Consider the following 21,670-nt stretch of genomic DNA (forward strand, 5'->3'; position numbering starts at 1 on the left):
TGAGATTCCCTTTGTATTTTGGCAAATGATTGATATAATAATTCTCCCCTTTTTCATATTGCAGTCTTATGCTGCTGCTAGCATCAACTAATGTGCTTTATACTAAAACATTTTCATTACATTCCCTTGTTCATACTGTTTAGGACCCACACTCACCATCCATTCTCCTGAACTTACAACTGTGTTTACCCTCCCATATTTAACTCTCCTCTTCCCTCCATCTTTACAAACCAATGTCTTGTGGTTTGTCTGCCATCTGATTCGGTCATCTCCAGACATTCATTGCTGCTTCTTCTTCTTACACTTCAGATCTGCCCCCTCCTCCCTTTTGTTCAAAGGTTTTTGGTGCTTCAACGAGTTCTTATTCCTTCTTTCTATTTGCCCCATTCCCTCCAAACATCCTCTGGAGTTGCAAAACCAGTTCTCCCTTCTGCTCTCACTTTTAGTTTTGCAGAGTACATTATCCAACGTAATGTCTTCCTCTCTCAGGGTTTTCTCTTGATAGCTTCAAACGTTCTTTGCTGCCGCTGTACTAACTGTGTAACAACCAGGAAGAACAAGATTCTCGCAACTTCAACCTGTAATGGATCTCCTATTCTGGATATCTGAAGAGTAGCGTCTATGTCTCTAAAGTTGAGAATTCTTGCAATTATTGCCCTGGGGGTTCTTGGTTCAGGTATTGGTCTAGGCATTCTGTGTGCCAACTCTACCAGCAAAAAACTGGAAAGTTTTTCAGGCTTTTGTGTGTTTACTTTCAAGTCTTCCACAAAGACCTCCGCACACTGTCCCCACATTTTCTCTGGAACCCTCACCAAGTATTTGTTATTGTGCCTTGAGTATCCCTCAGCATCTTCCAGTTTGGTAGCCAATTGTTTTGTGAGGTCTTGCAGTTTGCGATTGCTCGTTTCAGGGCCACTATCTATCTAGTTAGCTGTGGCTGCTGCACTCCAGCTCTGGAGTTTGTCAGCTGCAATACTGGGGTGTATATCCAGCTAGTACTGGCCATGTAGCCCCATCAGTATTCTGGAGGCCCACTCTAACATTCCTGTGTGTGTATGATAACTCGCCACCTAACCAATTTTGGTTTTCTCAGTAAGTCAAAGGGATTTCCAGATACTCATATGCCCTAGAGTGTGCAGGTGGTACTGCTGGTTTGTAAGCCTGAAAAAGCTGTGAGATGTGTGAAACTATTACAAATGTAATTGCCCTCGCATTGGGGACACCTCTATTCTTGAAATGGTGTTTGACTACCTCTCAGTAATTTACTCCTACCGCAGCAGGAGTCACCATTTTAATTGAGCAGATTAAAAAAAACATGGCACTGTATAATAGCAAGATAAGCTGATTATGTCGAGCGTCTGAGTAGTCTGCAGAACATTAGGATATGTGAGCCATGTCGCTCTAGCCAAGTCTGTGAGGCCGGCATACTGTAGATATTGGCCCTGACATAGTCTAAAACATTCACAGGCCTACTCATACGAGATGATGGTATCATTAGGTTACAATTCTGCCATTACCTGGCAGCCTACCCTCCCTCCATGCCTGGAATGACATACTTTCCATCATTTTCCACAATGGGGCGAGAATCCATACTGTGACATCCCAGTGAAATGGCTCATGCCGTGGTATTCGTTCTACAAAAGACTGTCAAATATTTGTGGGTCTGTTTGACCACATAGGGCATGTCGCCTGTGACAACCGCACCCTCCATCAGTGCTTTTTGGAGCCTATCTGGCTGGACTTGCCCCTCAATAATCTTTTTTCTTAATTGTCTCCCTCATCCAGCCACCGGGCCGCATGTTGTAAGGGAGCTGCATAGTAATATAAATCCAACCCGGGGACTTCCAGTCCCCTTTCTTCATACCGCCTTGTTAAAGTGTTTAAAGCCACTCTGCTTTGAGGAGCAGCCCAATACAGGAACGTCAGTGCTGAATTCAATTGCCTGAACACTCGCAAGGGGATACCACACAACACGTTTTGGAGCACATACAGGTAACGCGAGAGGACAACCATCCTAGACACTGCTATCCTGCCCATGAGAGAGTGTGGCAGGGTGTTCCAGAAAGCCACCGATCGCTTCAATGCTTCGATCACCCCATTTACATTAAGTTGTAGCAATTGCCAGCCGTCAAGTGCCACCCGTACTCCCAAATATCAAAAGTGCCCCATCTCCCATCGCAATCCAAGTCATGGAAGTCTCTCCGGCAGAAGTACAGACAGTCCAGCCAGTGGGAAGAGCAGGGACTTATGGCTATTTAGGGAGCATAGAGAAGCTTACTTGCATCGAGAGGATCTTGGGATTCAGTGCACTGCATACATGTTCACAGTGAAGAAGTTGTGATTGCCAGACTTCCGCAGGGAGAGAGTGTTTCCTCGAAAGGAGAACACACATCAACTGGGCTCAGCTCCTCTCCTTTGGGAATTGGCTCACTATCAGCTCTCTGCGTAGGAATAGATGTTGCAGAAGTGTGGCAGTCTGGCAGTCTCTGACAGGATCTCTCGCAGGACCTTGGGCAATAATCTGAGGCAAAGAACTCACTGATTCAGTGACCACTTTATGGAGTTTTTATAGCATTGGCCACTGACATTTACCCTACATTGGGGTTTCCACTTAATTCTGAACATATGAACCAGTATGACAGTTGAAGATAAAACGGTATAAACCAGTATGACAAACGTGCTTCTATCCAGACTACATTGTTTATATGATACATTCACTGTCAGACCTTGACACATAGATAAAAGGGAACTTGTTTCAGACTTATGTTATCTTAGGTGATTGTAAATGTCATTGTCTGGTGATTTGACACTTGCATGAGTTCCTCGAAATATAAGGAACATGAAGTATACGAGTCAAACGTGGACAGGCTAACTTAACAGTCAAGCACAATATGGAGTCTGGACTTTGGGTTTTTATGAGAGTTTCTTCCTCTAATAACAACTGAGACCCTGGCTGTCTTTCTCCCTCCAGAGAGAGAGCGCTAATTCACACACTATTCCCCTTGAGCGGGGTTGTGCTCATTTTGGTATGCTGCTTCAACTTTTTTGTGAATTGGGTTAGACCCGAAATCTCTAAATTGAAGAATACTTAAAGGTCTGTGATTTTTTATAAAAGATAAAGAAAAATAATTTAAACTGGTATGTTTACTCCTAGACATCAGTGTAGATGTACAAAGTTTGGGAGTTCGCTAACATTTTGAGTAGTACACCTGCAAATCTAATCCTGTTCCAGCATGCAGCTTTCCAGTTATACGACGCAGAACATTGTGTCATATTTGCTGAAGAAACAACTCCCTAATCATCCCTACAACGTTTGTGGGTGTTGTATTCCTCTTCCCACTTTGAAAGCTGAATGATTTCTTCCCTTTTCTAGAGGAAATCTACACATGTCCACAGTGGGAATGGGTCAGAGGGGAGTTTGTAAATGGCAACAAACTCACAAGTTTTTTAGCATTCACAATCTTTTAAGGCCCCACATGGCGTGATCCTCCCACTCCTCTCCCCTTGTGCCTTGTGTGGTGATTAATACTGCAGAATTGTGCATAGGTGTATATGAATACAATTATTGGTTCTAATGATTTTTTCACAACTGGAAGTTTGTTATGTTGCTGGGGGGGAGGGGGGGTAATTCAAGTTTTCAGACATGTGACCTTAATCAATTGCTAGTTAGATTTATCATTCTTTAAAGAATAGTAAATAAGGACAAAAATTAACACAAAAGGGGTTAGAAATGCTACGACTACAAACACTGACCCTTGTGCCATCATTTCTGTGTTAAATGTATAATTATTAACCAACATTTTATATATGTGCAAGATGACCAACTGACCGTCAGTATTTATATTTACCTACACATGCTGTTCAATACCTATACATAAGTGTCTATGGCATTACAATATGAACTAATCAATCTATGTCTTACTAGTAATGTCAGAAACAATAGCTTAATCGCCAGTTTTTAGAAAAGTAATACATTGGCTCTGAAGAAATATAAAATACTAATCAACAAGAAGACAAAGTAAGTAATATTGAAAATATTAAAGACCCAAACAAAGCTACAGTCGCACACAGATATAAGGCATCAATCCTATCCTCATGTGTAAGTGCTATAACAATCAGGATTTTTATGCCATAAATTGCATAGATGTTTGCATTTATGTGTTTCTCTGTTGATGAAGTGCTATTCGAGAGTCTCCTGCTACTTCCACCTATTTAAATAAATCTCAATTCAACCGTTAGGAGTGCCAGAGTAATAGCGCCTAAAGTGTAAAAGAGTGGCATCCATATGGGCTCAACAAAACCTGGGATCTTATTAGATAATCAACTAAACATTAAAATATGTTTTTTTTCAAATGCAAATTACAGTGCTATTTTCCACTAAATTCTCTTTAGCAAGCCCTGAAGTTCAGTCCATATACTAGTATTGAAGGTATGTTAATACCATTCTCACTAGCATTTATTTTTCTAATACCATCAGGTCAAACAATTAGATATATAACACAAAAAGAAAATTCTCCAATCACACATAAGCAATACCAAAAATTAATAATCCAATCCAACGCAGGATCATGACAAAGCTGTATACTGATAAAGTGAAAATGAAAAATTGAGCCAACAAATGTACTACTATGGTGAGAGAAGAAAATCATTAGACTATGTCTGTTACCTGAATCCCATCTGGCTGCCCTTTTCCGTTGTCGGCCATGATGCTGGGTCTTGTCTTCTTCCCTTGCAAGAGGCCCATTCCAGCCCATGACGTGCTATCAAAGATGTTCTTCTCTACATGCTGTTGGCTATCCCAAATAGGTGGTTCTTTTTCATCCAAGATTGTGACTCTCTGGATGTAGTTTTCCTTGTTATTTTCATCTCTGCCATTTTGAAGAAAAAAAATATTTAGGGCAAATGCAACATTTATAAAAAATTAAAACAGTAAAACAGAGAGGCCCTCTTCTGCTATGAGTCTCTTATGGAAATGCAGAGAACATTCGGATTTGCCTTTCTTTTCATAGTCATTGGTGTTTTTGTTACTGCTTTCTTCCTTTGAATTGGCATGGATGTTTAGAGTATGCTTCAGAAGTACAAAGTGTCAACCACTCTCCTGCAAATGTTTTGCTGAGAGATCTTATTTTCTATTTAAGAGGTAAATATCTATTTAGTGCCATTGGCAATATCACTATGTACTTGAACAAACACGTCTCTGTCTTACAAAGAGAGGAGGTTTTCTGATTCTCACAAATTCATGCAGAAGAAATGCTCTCTTTAAATTATGACATTATTTTTAGCATTTATGTGAATTTATTAAAAGGTACAAAATTGGGATTGTTTGATACAAACTTGTTTTCCCACAGTGTAAGGGACTGGCTACAAGATGCTCTCAAGGAATCTTCTCAATAAAACAAAAATAACTCAGAGAAGGACCCGATTAAACTAAAAGAGAAATCAAAAGAGAAACGGCAACTAGCAGGTCAGACAAGGAGGCATATTATATGGCATTTTACTAATCAAATAATGAAATGAGGAGAACAATATCCAACACACATCATTTATTTGCTTATCTAGTTACTCGGTTTCTGTTGCTAAAGCAATGTCTAGATATGAAGGTAACTGTCTCATGAACAAGTGGGTTATGTGAATATTCAGACGATCAAAGTAAACTTTGCGAAGTCCCGATGCATTTCGGGCTCTGAAAGCCCTTCATCAGGGGAATCTGCAAAATGAGCAGCAGAGATACAATATAAAACATACAAAAAATAAATGATGAAAGTAACCACACAATATAAAGCATGCTACAGAAATGCCATCATAGAGTGGTGAAAAAGCCGTGTCCGAGAATGAAAATAATATCAAATGAAAAAGTTAGTGTATGATACATGGCAGATAGACAAACCTATGTGCAAAAAAACAGTAGCAAGTGAATTACGCGATCCTAATAAACCAGGATTGATAACCGTCATCTGGTGGCATTTCTGTAGCATGCTTTATATTGTGTGGTTACTTTCATCATTTATTTTTCAGCTAGATAAATCGCTGGATGTTTTGTATGTTTTATATTGTATCTCTGCTGCTCATTTTGCAGATCATTTTCCCCTGACGAAGGGATTTCAGAGCCCGATATTGCATCAGGACTTCGCAAAGTTTACTTTGATCGTCTGAATATTCACATAACCCACTTGTTCATGAGACAGTTACACATCATGGAACAGTCGTGATTCACCTGATTAAACTTACCAATCACATTTTGGATTAATTTCTTCTTTGACACCAAAGTGCATCCATTATTTTTACATCCTTTCTTTGATTGGATCAACGCTTGTGCCCAGGGGGACGTCCCCTATTCAGGAGACGCTTTCTTTGTATTACTTTACACCCTTTGACCAGAGGGTGATATCCCAGGAGCACAGACCAGCTTGATAAGGATATATATTCAGGGTGTGCGCATTCCACTACCCCTTGTAGATATGAAAGTGAACAACTATAGTAAAAAAAGATAATGACTGTTGCAGAAACTATTTTCACTTTCTGGATAAGCGATCAACACTCCTTTTCTTCATTAAATGCTGTCTTGTACTTTCACGCTTCTCACTTGAGAACCATCTACATATATGTCAGTAATGCTGTAGACAGAGGGATTGGCCATTTGGACATGTACCCTTGATGTTCACAACCTAGCAGCCAACGTCTTGCATAGAGTAAATAAGAAAATAATGGGGCCCATGTGACTGTGTTTTCTTTAGCTGTGTGTTTTTCATGTTTCTGTTTTTGGATTATCTGGGGATTTCTCACTGAAACCTCCTAATACAATGCTTGTGATGTTGCTCTGACTTCCCTTAGAATGCCAGTAGTGATTAACATTATTTACTTCACAATGATAAACGAATGAGACTTCATTACAAATAAGGTAAAAGAAAATGTCCACACATTATAGCTGGAAGGTACAAAATCAACACATAAATGCACCATATACCAAAGATGGATACTGGAGTAAAGCAACGTGATAGGCCTCCCGGCAGAATGTGATATGGGACCCTCCCCCGAATCTCTAATATCTTACAAATATTCATTGGCCTTGGGCTGAATGGGACCACGTTGAAGGGTTGGAGGCCCCCTGGTGGTTTGGGGCCCCCGGGTGGTTAGGATGCCACCCCATACAGCAGTGGCTTCAGGAGCTTGTGTTATGGCCCTTAAAATAGAGAATTGAAACACACTATACTAGGGCTTAAAACAGCTCATTGGATTTGCTTTACAAATTCCATCAAACTCTTGGGAATCTTATTAGAATCAAAATCATCTACCTTCCATGCACCTTCACTATAAATTTTGATTTGCTTCACCTTCCCTCCTCTCACCACAGTCATTCTTTGCAAATTTCACATAACATCTGTCAGAACTCGAGATGGGTTGTAGTTTCCAGGAGCAGTGAGAATCTGTCTCTCTCCCTAAGAGTGTGCACCCTTAGAATGAGGAAGAACAAACTTGAAGATAACACTACCTCAGGAAAAGAGGAGGTCATGGAAGAGAGCTAGAGAGACAGGCAAGGTCTGGATGGTAATGCGGGTCAGTCCTTCACAAATACTCGCTAGACCTTTGATTTCTAAAGCAAAAAGCACATAATATATTACAGGCAATTCCTTAACAGGCGTGTGCATAACTCCAAAGCTCAGACTCAATATTGTGATTACTGGGATAAAGTAAGGATAGCACCGTAACTAGCCCCCTCCCCCACCCCCAGCTACCAGTCACAGCCAGAGAACATTTAAGGGAAGGGAGCTTCGGTCCATTGGCTCTTTGGCTATAGATGGATTGGCAAGAGAGCATCAGCAATAGAGGAACACCGACTGTGAAGTCACAAGGAACTGTAGGGAAATGAAGGAAAATGGGAGAATGGGTAGAGGCCTGCCTAAAAGGGAGAGAACTACAGATAACTACAGAGGGAACCGAGTGAAGGAAGAACTCAAAAGTCGAGAGGGAATTCCAAATGGGTGAGAATTGGATCGAAAGTGAATAAAGCACATTAACTGCTATTGTCAAGTCCTCAATAGTTGCTGTGCTTTTAAATGACACAGTCTCTCATAGACCTGAAGACAAACCAATCGCTGGCCCGTCAGGCCTGAGCTGCGCAGCCCCAGGTGTAAATGGCCATCCCAGTTTCCATTTACCTGTTCTCCAGAGCTTCAAGACTTGTGCATCTTTATGCCACTGGCGCAACTTGTTAGGGCCTTTGGAAAATAATGTCATAACTGTCTGGGACTACATATCTGTAGGCGTGACCCCTGAATGACCACTAAGTCTGAAACTGATTCCTGAAACCATCATCTTCTGGTCACATGGCTCCATTACATTCTCCTTCACTTAGACGTATTCTAAGACTGCACTTCTCACATTCTTCCTCTATCAGGGAATATTTCTCTGACCAAATCCCTCACACTCATTTCAACATATATTGCTGCCTTACAAACATCAACCCTTACTTTTGCATTTTGTGGTTAGGTCACTTCTCTCGCACAAAACTTTGTCAACTATCACCAACGTTTTCTCTCTTTATCCAACTCAGCCATGGACCCCTATTTCGAGTTTGGTGGGCATGATGCTCTGTTGAAAACATGGTGGATTACAAGTGCTTTAAAGTCAATGTCACTTTAAATATGGTGGATGCGGATAGGACATCCACCATCTTTAGTCTGCAAAACTCTAGATAAGGCACACAGTCTAACATTTGGCCTCTTTCCCCTCAACACCTAAGGAGGAATCATTATGGTCATATTGTCTAGTGTTAACCTCTACGCTTGCAATCTTTCTTCAAAACACTTTCACCAATCACCTCCTTCTCGCAATTCAATATTAGTCCCCTTGTTCAACATATGATTAAGCCTCTCCACCAACCCATTGGATTTGGGAAGATTTAAAGCAGTTGTTTAAATCATGTAGAGGGGAGGGAGAGAGAAGGAAGCGATGATCCATTCAACTTCCAAATGTAATACAAAAAATCAACAGGGGAATTGATCACTTGTTACCACTTTCCCAGGGTTTGTTAGTTAGTGGTGCCTTCATAAAAAACCCACATACACGTACATATATTGAAATGGGAGGCGAGATATCTTGATTCTCCGCCTACACGTAACGTGACAGCATCATCATAGGGTTTTGTTTGATATGCTGACCTCCCCCTGGAGGTTAACCACTGGTATTGCAGTAGTGTTCAGAGACCAAAAGTGCTAAAAAGTGCTTACGGTGAAGTGAAAGTTAAAATTCTTTAAACATCCTCACTTGAGTGCAAATATTTATTGGTTGGTGGGTGTTTAAAGAAATTAAAATAGTGAGCGTGTGTTTTTAGACCGTGTTACTATGTCTAACAAACTAATGAAAGTCCATATATACGGTCGACATGTTTCAGCCCCGTTTGCCCAGCCGGGTCTAGGGGGCTTTCTTCAGGACCAGAAAAGGCGTATGTGTGTAGACACGATTTGTATTGCACTTGCAAAGTGGGTCACTATTTGTCCACTGTGAAGATCAGGTCGATAGTACCTGTAACTGAGAGCACAAAGAAAAGGAGGGGGGAAATCTGGGTGAGTACCTACTTATGATGCTGTCCGGGTTTTATCTTTACATTCACATTATTATCGGAACGTTAGTAAAATTAAGGCTCTTATTTATGCCATCTAGCGCATTTCGCAAATTAAAACACTACAGGAATTATGACGTCACTTTAAATTATCGTGCATTGATTGTATGGCGCTCAGGGTCTCATAATGTTAGTCAGTTTTATTATTGGTGTTGCGGCATTTAAAATCCAATAATGGGTGGTGGAAGCATATATTACTTATGTCCATATTTGCCAAGTGAAATAGTGAAGCAAAAATCATAATTAATCACAAAATTAGGTTCTCAAAGATTTAGCTCGAGTGTAGTTACTTAAAATTTGTGACGATGTCAACCGCCTTTGCCGGCTGCGGCTCGATAAGCTGACCCAGGTGCGGTTTAAAAGTTACCTTAAAAGTCACTAGTTATGGCGTCTTTGGGGGTCAGCAAGTCTTTTCCGGCTTGCTGTAGGAGGAAAACAAAATTTAATAAAGGCCTTACTTTAGTTCTGTAGAGCGCGGTCCTTCGCCGTCCCTCCCTCACCTGCAGCTACGGGAGATTCTCACTTGTGCTTGCTCTGCCCCCGGTGGAACGGGTTACTGTTGGAGCCCTCATTTGTTTCGTCACTTAGATAGACATGGAAAAACTACTCCATGGCTTGCGCTAAGTGAATATTTTGCGATACATTATCTGTAAAAAATTGGTGCAATTTGTGTGACATATTTTATGCAAATTATGACATAAAAAAAAAAAAATTATAAAGTGAAAAAAAAATAGGGAATCGTATCTTCAATGTTAGTGTAGACAGATTGTGGTGTTGTTCTAAGCCATTAATAATATCATGACAAAGTCATTTCCTTTAAATGGCTAAGCTGTGATCTGAGTGCCAATGACTTTTCTTTTTTATGGCAAATATTTAGTAAGTATTCCTGGTATGACTATGTCCGTATTGTAGCCTATTTGGAAGATTGCCCAGTCAGTTGTGCGTTATGACTGGTTCAGTGGTTTAGTCAGTATATCTATCTTTACTGGTTTATAGATTTGGATTATCTGAAAGGATACATTGTCAATTAAACTGGTGCCATGGTATATCGTCGTTTAGTCCATGCACATTAGTCTTTAAGCAATGGACCCAATGTTGTTCTTTTTCAAACAATATACATTCTGCATTGTTGTTTCTGGTAGTTAGCATCTCTATAATTGTCCAGTTCAGTTCATTAATCGTATGATTAGAATCTATATAGTGTTTGCTCATTTTAATCGTAGCTCTCTTACACTTGATGTTGCTTTTGTGTTCACCGATCCGCAGTTTCACTTTGCGACAAGTCATCCCAATATATCTGAGCCCAAATGGGCACGTGATCATATACATATAATACTATAATTACAATTAGTATGTTGTTGTTGTGTCCATACTAAATTGTCAGACAAGGACAGGGTTTTTGTTGCAGTAGTCAATTTGCTCATATTCCAAGCTGTGGTAATACCTTCTGTTTTCGTCTTGGATGCAGGTCGGGTATGTGCCAGGAGATCCTTCAGGTTTCTTGTCCTTCTATTCGCAAACCTTAGTTTTCGCCACTTCAGGCTACCAGAAGTGACAATCTTCCAATTCTTATTTACAATCGTTTTTACTGTGTTACTGGCAATATTGTAAGTTGTTACACATGTGAATAAATTAGCACTAGTCTCTTTAGGAATGATATTCAACAGACATTCACGTGGTTGGTGTCTGGCTCTCTTCTGGCATTTACAAATTATTTTCATAGGGTAGTCTCTTTTCATCAACTTTTTGGTAAGGTCATCAGCTTGTTGTTCATAGTCTTCCAGCTTACTGCAATTACGTTTGTGATGTAAAAATTGGCTGCAGTGGAGAATATCCCTTAAAGGTCTAGGGTGAAAGAACTTGTAAGATAACAAGCTATTCTTTGCAGTAGGTTTGTAATAGGTTTTTGTTTGGATGCTGTTATTCTCTATATAGAGGGAAATGTCCAGGAAGTCTAATCTGCTTCTGTCAGCTGTACAGGTGAATTTGAGGCATTTGCCTCTGGTGTTAATCCAGTGTATGAAGTTCTGGACATTATCGCTGCTGTTGTTCCAAACCACAATAATATAATCTATATATCGCTTCCAGAACAATATTCTGGAAGGGAATGGATTTTGATCGATGAGTATATGTTGTTTCTCAAAATTGCTCACAGGTCTGCGAAGGCGCTGCCCATGGATGTTCCATGGCATTGTTCATAAAGTGATCCATTGTAGTAAAAAACGTTTTCCATTAGAGCTAGTCTGCAGCATTCTAGGACGAAATGCCTCTGTGTTTTGTATTGCCATTGTTCAGAGAATAGGATGGTCTCTAATGTTTCCAAGGTGTTTTGTTGCGGGAGGCTGGTATAGAGACTTTCTATGTCTAAGCCTACCAAATACATTTCGTTTTCATCAAAGGGTAGGCCGATAAGTTGATTCAGAAGGTCCCTAATATCTTTCAGATATGTAGAAGCTTTTTAGACCAGAGGTTTCAGAAACTGATCAGCAAATTAGGGCATTGGTTCTAATATTGAGCCTATCCCAGAAACGATAGGACGTCCTGGCGGCGGGGATCTGTTTTTATGAGTTTTTGGTAATGAATAGAAATATGGTGTCTTTGGATTTCGTGCAATCAAGAAATGTGCTTCATGTTTTGTGATTCAGGAATTTTTTCCCGCTTCTTCCACCATCATTGGTATGGTGTGTTGCAACCTGGGCGTTGGATCGATCGTAATTTTTTGTAACATTTTTCATCAGAGAGAAGGAGGAGGCACTGTTGGTCATATCCTTCCTTGCACAGTAAGACAATGCCCTCCCCCCCCCTTGTCAGAGGGTTTGGTTATTATATTTTCATTCTATCTGAGCTGATCCAAAGCCTGTTCTTCATTTTTGGTAATATTGTGGAAAGGATTTTTGGTGTTTTTCTGGATTTCCTCTGCCTCTTTCATGATAGCCTGTTCAAAAGCTTGTATTTCTATGGGTACCATGTGTGGTGGAGGGCAAAATGTTGATTTTCGTCTCAGGTTCGCGTCACAGTCGGGTGTGGAGTCTTTTTTTCCGGTGAAATAGGCTTTTGGTTTTAATTTTCTACAACATTCTGCTAGTTCACACTTTAGTATGAAGATGTCTAGTCTCGGGGTCGGAACAAAGCCTAGGCCTTTATTCAGGATTTGGACTTGGTTCTCAGTCAGAACAGTATCCGTAAGATTGACTATCAGCGATTCGCTGACCTCGGTCCTGGTTTGTCCTTGGACATGCTGAGTGTCAATACTTGGCATTGTTGTTGTTCGTTCCAGGTCACTCCTTTCCGTCTTCTTCTTTGAGGGGTCTGACCTCTTCCTAAAAAAGGTGGTTGTTGCATATTCTGTAATCCCATCATTGGGGCTATGGGGGGCATTCCATGTTGGTATGGATTCATCCAGCCGTGATAGTTTGGTAAATAGGGTTGGAAGAAAGGCATTGGTTGGTCATTATAGTTCAGTCTTTGCCACCTGTTTGATCTCCTAGGGCGTTGCTGGTTTCAAAATTGGTTTCTCCCTCTTCATTGGAAAGAATCTTCATCAATCCAATCGGAATTTTCAGTGGAGTTTCCTCCTGTTGACTTGTTATTTGTGGACAGTGCTTAATTTGTAAAATGTTAAGTGCAGGTGCTCAAACTTTTTTGGGGGAGACCACACCTATGTCCCCCGGCTCCACCTAATTTCTCCACTGGCTCCACCTACTTCTCTATATGCTCCGCCCACCACAGATTCCCTTACAACCACTCACCTACAGTGCCCCTGATCTCTCCATAGTTTCTCTCACAAACATTTAATTTCTTTTTAGCGCTGCTCATACCAGTGCAGAGTGTCAGAGCACTTTATACCACAGATACATTATACAGAGACAATGAATCATCCAAGGAAATGTTAAACAAACCAATGAGGATTACAACAAGGTGTAGAAGCACGTCATCCATACTAGGTGGGTAGTATATTTTAAGAGTAGTTTGGAAAAGCACAAACTCAGGGTTTAAAATGTACCACAGTAATTGGGGTTGTCTTTCCTAATAAGAATGCATTTCTACCCAAACTAGCTAATGACAGTTTTCAGGTCACTGTGTGGATTAGGACTGTAATTTATGAATTGCAAGTAACCAAAGGATCCCTGCAACAAAAGCAGTAACCCACTGAACTATCCACATAAAAATAAAATACAGTTCTGTGATATGCAATATACACATTCTTTGCAGCATGCATGTTAACCCTCTTTGTTACTGGGGAGTTAAAACTTGCCCTAGAGACAAAACTCTGGCCTCTCTCCTGCACGAACATTAATCACCACGTTATCTTTGACTTACCAAGGAGTCACTGACAGTGGTGGGTAGATAATGCCTGCTCCGCTGCCTCGAGATTGTCGCTGTAGCTGTAGTCTGTGGAGTCTGACTGCCAAGATGATGTGCAGAAGACAGGAGTCAGTTACCGGTCCGTTGAGGGCTGGCTGCCCCAGTGATAGAGATGATGCTGGCCCTCTTCTCTGCAGACAGTACCATGCTGCGTTGCATTTAATACGCAGCTGTAGATTTAGGTCACACTGGGAGGGCATGGCGTGACACACTGTCTTCAGGGCTGTGCCCTGGGCCTGTAGGCACTCTGCTCCTTCTCTCACCGTGACTGGCAAATCCCTCAGCAACCCTCAAGAGCAGAGAAGGGCAGCACATGTCAACGCGGTCACAAATGTTCCTTACTTTAACTCCAGTGGCGGCAAAAGCAATACCTGGTGGCTGTGGCTGGCTGCGCCAGGAATCTGAAATTAAAACATCCTCTAGCCGCAGCCCACACCAACCAGAGCCTTTCTGTGACAGTCAGTGTCCGTCACTGAGTCTGTCATACATTTGAGGACTGAGGAGGCTGCCGAACTTCTGTAAGGCTGGAGGACAGGAGTGTCCAAGACAAGAGTGCTGCCTCGGCCTGCACCAGCCACAACAGAGGACTGAAGGGTTGGTGAAATCATGATGGCCAGGGCCTGCTGCAGCAGCAGGTAGGCCAGAGAGCAGCGCATGGTTTGAGGTGGGGGCAATGCAAACTCCAACCAACCTGGGTCGTGAAGAGCACCGCTTTCCGGTAATCCACGTGAGCTGTGGCCGGCCCACGCAGAGAAGATTCTGTCTCCGCCTTCAGGTGGGAATGCACCGGATCTACTTGGCCCAGAGGCTGAGGCGGTCCTCAACAAGGCAGATTTGGGGTTTTATATCCGGTCCGGCCATTTCGAAAACAAATCAAAGACCCAGTTCAATAAAAAGCTCACCATAGCAACGATTTAGCCAATCCCCTGAGGCCATCAGTTTTGAGCTCCGAGTCAGCTAAATATATTAGGGGGAGCGCAGCAGCATCACCTTTTTTATTTATGTGCCGGCCGCAGTGCTTCACTGCACATTTAATTCAAGTAGATGTAAATGTGTGACTTATGCATTTTAGTGCGGTGATGCGGACACCAGCACTAAAAGGCATTAGTCTAATCCCTCATGCGCGGTACTTGGCAGGGCTGACTTCTGGCGAGGGAGGGAAAATGCAATTGCCCCGTCCCTGTTAAATAAGTGCCGGTGCTGAGTGCAGGAAAGCACGGGCACAAATTAAGCACTGTCTGTGGATTGATCTGGGACGACAGTCTTCTTTCGGATATGGCTGCATCTTTTCTAGGGACAAACGGTTCAAGTCTTTTCACAGTTTCTGAATCTTGTTTTGGGTGATGTAGTCTTTTGTTTCATTTATCTCACGGTTTATCTCTTACAACCTCTTCTTATATACAGAGATATGTACAGTTGTTTTCAACTTTGCTTCACTTATTTGAATCTTTATGGTCAAGGCCTCAGATAATCTAGTTGCCGTTTTGATAATCAAGACCAAATAGTCTTGTGTGCATTTCCAGGAAGTTGCGGACCAATCCTTCCGGAAATTAAGATCATGTAGGAAAGTCCGAGGAGCATTGTGTATCCATAGGCCCTTTGGGGCGGCGTTGGCACAAAGATATTCCGTCATAATCAGGCCATGTATGGCTGTCCTGACCAGTTATCTTTTGATTTCAGTTTATTCATCCCAATCATTCGTTTGGACCAATGTCTGTGTCAGTTCCGTATTTTGTAATAGTGCAGGTACCGATAGGATCTCACTAATGTCCTCCTCAGTGTAACTGAGACCTGGATTGTCTACCATAATTCTTAATGTAGTGTTTTTTGAACCCTCCAAGTTGTGGCGGTTGCACTCTGGATTTCCTCAATTGTTCAACATTTAATTGATATATCGTCAGTTGGCGGTTCTCCCACAGCTGCGCGCTGCTATAATGGTTTAAATCATGTAGGGGGGAGGGAGAGAGAAGGGAAGCGATGATCCATTAAACTTCCAAATGCAATACAAAAAATCAACAGGGGAATGGATCACTTGTAACCACTTTACCAGGGTTTGTTAGTGGTGCCTTCTTAAAAAACCCTCATACACATACGTAGATGGAAATGAAAGGCAGTATATCTTGATTCTCTGCCTACACGTAACGTGACAGCATCATCATAGGGTTTGGTTTGGTATGCTGACCTCCACCTGGAGGTTAACCACTGGTATTGCAGTAGTGTCCAGAGACCAAAATTGCTAAAAAGAGCTTGCGGTGAAGTTAAAATTCTTTAAACATCCTCCCTTGAGTGCAAATTTCTATTGGTGGGTAGGTGTTTAAAGAAATTAAAATAGTGAGCGTGTGTTTTTAGACCGTGTTACTATGTCTAACACACTAAGGAAAGTCCATAAATACGGTTGACATATTTCAGCCCCGTTTGCCCAGACGGGTCTAGGGGGCTTTCTTCAGGACCAGAAAAAGTATGTGTGCAGACATGATTTGTATTGCACTTGCAAAGTGGGTCACTATTTGTCCACTGTGAAGATCAGGTCGACAGTACCTGTAATTGAGAGCACAAAGAAAAGGAGGGGGAAATCTGGGTGAGTACCTACTTATGATGCTGGCCGGGTTTTATCTTTACATTATTAACGTTAGTAAAATTAAGGCTCTTATTTATGCCATCTAGCGCATTTCGCAAATTAAAACACTACAGGAATTATGACGTCACTTTAAATTATCGTGCATTGATTGTATGGCGCTCAGGGGCTCATAATGTTAGTCAGTTTTATTATTGGTGTTGCGGCATTAAAAATCAAATAATGGGTGGTGGAAGTATATATTACTTATGTCCATATTTGCCAAGTGAAATAGTGAAGTGAAAATCATAATTAATTACAAAATTAGGTTCTCAAAGCTTTAGCTCGAGTGTAGTTATTTATAATTTGTGATGATGTCAACAGCCATTGCCGGCTACAGCCAATTTTTTCATCTCATCTTGCAGTAAGCTGGAAGACTATAAACAACAAGCTGATGACCTCACCAAAAAGTTGGTGAGATACAAATCGTGTCTGCACACATACACTTTTTCTGGTCCTGAAGAAAGCCCCCTAGACCCGGCTGGGCAAACTGGGCTGAAACATGTCGACCGTATAGATGGACTTTCCTTAGTGTGTTAGACATAGTAACACGGTCTAAAAACAGACGCTCACTATTTTAATTTCTTTAAACACCCACCCACCCAGCAATAAATATTTGCACTCAAGTGAGGATGTTTAAAGAATTTGAACTTTCACTTCACCGCAAGCACTTTTTAGAAATTTGGTCTCTGGACACTTCTGCAATACCAGTGGTTAACCTCCAGGTGTAGGTCAGCATACTAAACAAAACCCTATGATGATGCTGTCACGTTACGTGTAGGCGGAGAATCAAGATAGATCGCCTCCCATTTCCATCTACGTACATGTATGAGGGTTTTTTAAAAAGGCACCACTAAATAACAAACCCTGATAAAGTGGTTACAAGTGATCCATTCCCCTGTTGATTTTTTAAAAGATTTAAAGCAGAACATATATGTTCCACACTTTTCTTCATCGAGTTTCTTTATGTCCTTTAACATCAAAGGCACTCCATTTTCAGGTACCAGTGCACTGGGACATTCTTCTCTGACAAAAATCTAATTCAAACACTTTATTACATAGTCTGTGGTCGCTTCTTTCGCCACCATGCATTCTGACCATTTAGACTAATAATCTTTAGTACTATTACTTACTCATTCCGAACGTCAGAAACAGCTCCACTCGTTCCCATTGCTCTTTAAGTGGTTACAGATTAATAGCGTTAAAAATGTGAACATTAACACTCTCATCACTTTCCAGGCATGCTACACATTCATAGACCCGTCTTTCCATCTCCACATCGAACCCTGGTGGCCAATATTTCTCTTGAAGCTGTTGCGTGTGTTTTGTCATCCACAAGTGCCCAAAGTGTGTTTCTTCCAAGAGTTTTTCCCTCAAATCACGAGGAGGGACTTTCTATACCTTCTAAAACCATTTTTCCTTCCATTCATAATTCTTAACTCTCCATCCAGAATGCGCTCCTCTTCCCTTCTTTGTCCAATAGTGCTCTAGATTAAACCCACACCTTAACCTGATCCTCTCTAAGACTGCCGTCAATTCTTCCTCTATTACTAGCCCACTATTGACAGTAAACATGCAAAACACTTTTGCTTCCTCTTCTTCATCCTACTCTTTATACTCTGCAGACAATATTTAGAAGCAATCTTCCACTGAACTATTTGTTCCATGAATGTATTTGACTTCAAAAATCATGCTTTTGTATAGCAATAATAATCTTCAAGTTCTCTTGGATACCTTGCCCAAACCCTTGAGCACAAAACCTTATTTCAGCAGTTTGTGGTCTGTTTGGATAACAAATTATCTTCCCCACTAAAACATACTGTACTGTTTAACCAATCAATGTACCTCTAAAGCATTTTCCTTTACAAAACTTTACAGCAGCTCTGGCCCCTTCAGCATTCTCAAGGCAAAATCAATAGCGAGACTCGTTCTGTCCCTCTTAGACCAACACTGTCAAAATGATTCAAATCCATTGTAGTATTGCTATTTTTGTACCAAATATTCCAAACACAGAAGTCTATATTACATCTCCTTTCAGCTTTTCAAAGTCCACTTTGTGTTTATCCTTCCACTTAATCTTAGCTCCCTACTTGGTCACATTCCTTATATTTAGTGACTTAAAAACCATATTGCTCACAAATTCGGAATAAAAATCTATTGTTCTCAAGAAAGACATTCTTTTCTCCTTGTCCTTTTGCCTGGTCATTCATGCCGGTACTCACTACCTTCTGTTTAGATCCAGCTTCACTAATTTCTATGCCCATATAATTCACTAGACTTTCCAAATATGTATATTTCTCCAAGGTTACTTTGAGATATTTTTTCTTCAGAATTTCTAAAACCATTCTCAATCGTCTATCCTGCTCCACTTGCTATAGCCAGCAATCAAAATGTCATCCTGCAAAAATAGAACCCTTGTCACAATCTGGAACAACTGATGCATTACCTTTTGTAATATTGAAGTCAGGAACACCAGGCCAAATGGCAGCCAACGAAACCTTAAGAATCCTTTCAGTTTAATAAACATGGTAAAACCCTTTGACTTCTCCAACTCAATGACCATATCCCCAAATCTGAGCCAACACTATCCTTTTCCTATAGATTCCCTGAACTTTGCCCATCAGCTAAATACACTGGTGTTCTCCTTAGCCCATCTTTAGCGATGGGAGCCTATACAACTACTAAACATCTGCCGCATCCACTCATTCTTAGAATTCAACACAGCCAAAATATTCATTGACTCACTGGTATTTAGCAGGCTTCATCGCTTCAACATTCCTTTGGTTGGTCTCACAGACTACTCCTACAAGCCTCTAGACAAGGTTCTCTCCTTTGTTACACCCCCACTTAGCAGATCAACACCAGGTCTTCGGCTAACCCCTCCAAAAAGGGCCCTACTCAAACTATGACTAAAATTAAATTAAACTAATCCCAACTACTAATAATAATATTCAAATCAATTAACAACCTGACCCCAAGTGACCTCTGGCTCCTTAACGTATTAAATATTACTCAAAACCACCGACCTTCTCAACTTTTTAACAATAATTACAAAATATGTACTGCCTCAACATTTCAACCTTCTACCTGTTGAGACTGCTGACGGAAATGTATTAGCTGACAACATGCTATTATTAATAACGTGCAAAGTTTATGTTTGAATAAAACGTATGCTAAAATGTATAACAGGTACTCATACTTAAATGTTATAGGCCTGCAATTGAAAAGAAATGCTGATTAACTGTCCTCGTCATGTTAACTGAAAAATGATGCATTAACACTGGAATGCTAGTTTTCCTATAGTTGCTTGTGCACAGTTTTTTGTTTATATCAAATGCTGCATTTTTCCAGAAGCCTTCTGTTAGCTACAGAATAGGTGTTTTTTATGTATTAGACAACTGATAGTGAATTCCTACCGAGAGAAAGGAGATGACCAGAAGAATTATTCATGGGAAGAAATGTTTGGACTACAAAACATCAACAATGTAACTATTTGAGGTTTAATATCTGAAAGCCTACTGTGTACCTCTGAGAAAATGGGGAGTTTGTTATTTACAGAAGTTTGCTGATATTCTATTGGTGAATGAAGAAGGTAAAAGAAAACAATGTTGCAGCATAGAATGTCTGTGTTTATATTAGTGTGTGTTCCTTGAGTAGCTGGTTAGATTCTGGATTCATTCCCTGACTCTCTGACTGCAGACTCGCCTTTGAGTTTCTGATGCATTTTCTTCATGAGAGGCTGCCTTACATAGATGTTTCTGAATTGTCTGCTGATATCTTTGAGCTGAGAATACTTTCCATCTTATAATGCAAATGCTTCATGTTTGGGCAAAGATTTCTCTGTCTCTCTCACCAGAGCTCTTCATTGGGTTTCTGAGTTGACACCCTTTTCTCTCATCATGCCTGTGTATTTGCAATAGGGAAAATCCTTCATGGAACACACTTATTGTATCAGTACTATATTAATTGATTCTAGCTAACATTTTGTTCTATTTTATAATCAAATATCAATTGCTGGATTATATACACTTTCACTGCTTAAAGCTGAAGATTAATAGCTAATGAATAAACAGACGAAAGACTAAACAATATTGAAAATAAAACCCCTTACCTTACAATGACTCTCTTTATTGACTGAACGAAAACTCTGTAATGATCTATTGTTATGTACATGATTGCTACTTATTCCTCTTTAATTGTTGAAGAAAGGTCCATATGACCAGTGGTGTTTTTTTTAATGATTATACCTGAAGACTGAGATGTAGAAATCGCCGCTCCTTCAAGTGGTAGCAGAGGATGGTTTATGTCACAAGAGAGAGGAGCTGAAATAATTTGCCCCAACTTAGAATTCCAATGTCTCATAAGTTCAAAGCCTGAACATGAAGTCTAAAGGAGTTGTGGTTTTAAAGGTGGTTGCAGTGGTGGAAGAGTAAGAATCAATAGGGTTATGCATCACAGTTGTCTTTTTGAGATTTCATTCTTGTGCCGAGGTTCTGTGTTTTGTGAAATAGTGGTGTTTATGTTCAGAGGTTGAGCAGTTGAAGTTGTTATCGGACTAGAAGTAATCCAAGATCCCAGGAAAAACAGATAAATAGGTAAGCTGATGCTTGAAACTGTAGTGGTTTTTGTCTGCGAAGGTTTGTGGTGCAGATTCATGAGGTACCATTGACTGCAGAATTGAGATAGGGACTATAACAATTTGTTGTGGGAGTAATAATATTGATTGGTGATAGTGGAACCCGTTGCGCAAAGGAGAAGCTATATCTGTCAGGGTGATTTCCCGCAGATCGAGATTTAATTTGTGTGTGTGTATAGAGCCGGTGGGTGTTAAACCTTCAATTGTTTTTTTGTATGAATGTTCTATTTTGAATTCTTTAGTGGAGCAGATAAAAGTTATTTGTTTATTGTGCTTGGTTAGAGGTGTAGTTTATTATAGAATATTGTGTATGAGTAATTGTAAAAGAGGGTGAACTGCAGCAAGGAGTGAAGAGTTACGTCGCAGTGTGCTGTGCTGGGATAGGTCAATTGGTGTGAGGTCCTGCACTGAGATTGGTTGACAAATCATCAAGTAT

The 21,670-nt window shown here is 40.6% G+C and overlaps 1 protein-coding gene across 2 annotated transcripts in view; it reads right to left on the reverse strand.

Annotated features, from left to right (window-relative positions):
- Positions 1-21,670, reverse strand: part of FAM13C (family with sequence similarity 13 member C) — an 841,555-nt gene that overhangs the window by 615,963 nt on the left and 203,922 nt on the right. For both annotated transcript variants that reach the window (XM_085604789.1, XM_085604792.1), the window contains one exon: positions 4,667-4,868. In XM_085604789.1, the coding sequence (XP_085460915.1) occupies positions 4,667-4,868 (202 nt within the window). The remainder of the gene's footprint in view (positions 1-4,666; positions 4,869-21,670) is intronic.

This window comes from Triturus cristatus, chromosome 1_2 (genome assembly GCF_964204655.1).
Source record: "Triturus cristatus chromosome 1_2, aTriCri1.1, whole genome shotgun sequence".
Taxonomy (NCBI): Eukaryota; Metazoa; Chordata; class Amphibia; order Caudata; family Salamandridae; genus Triturus; species Triturus cristatus.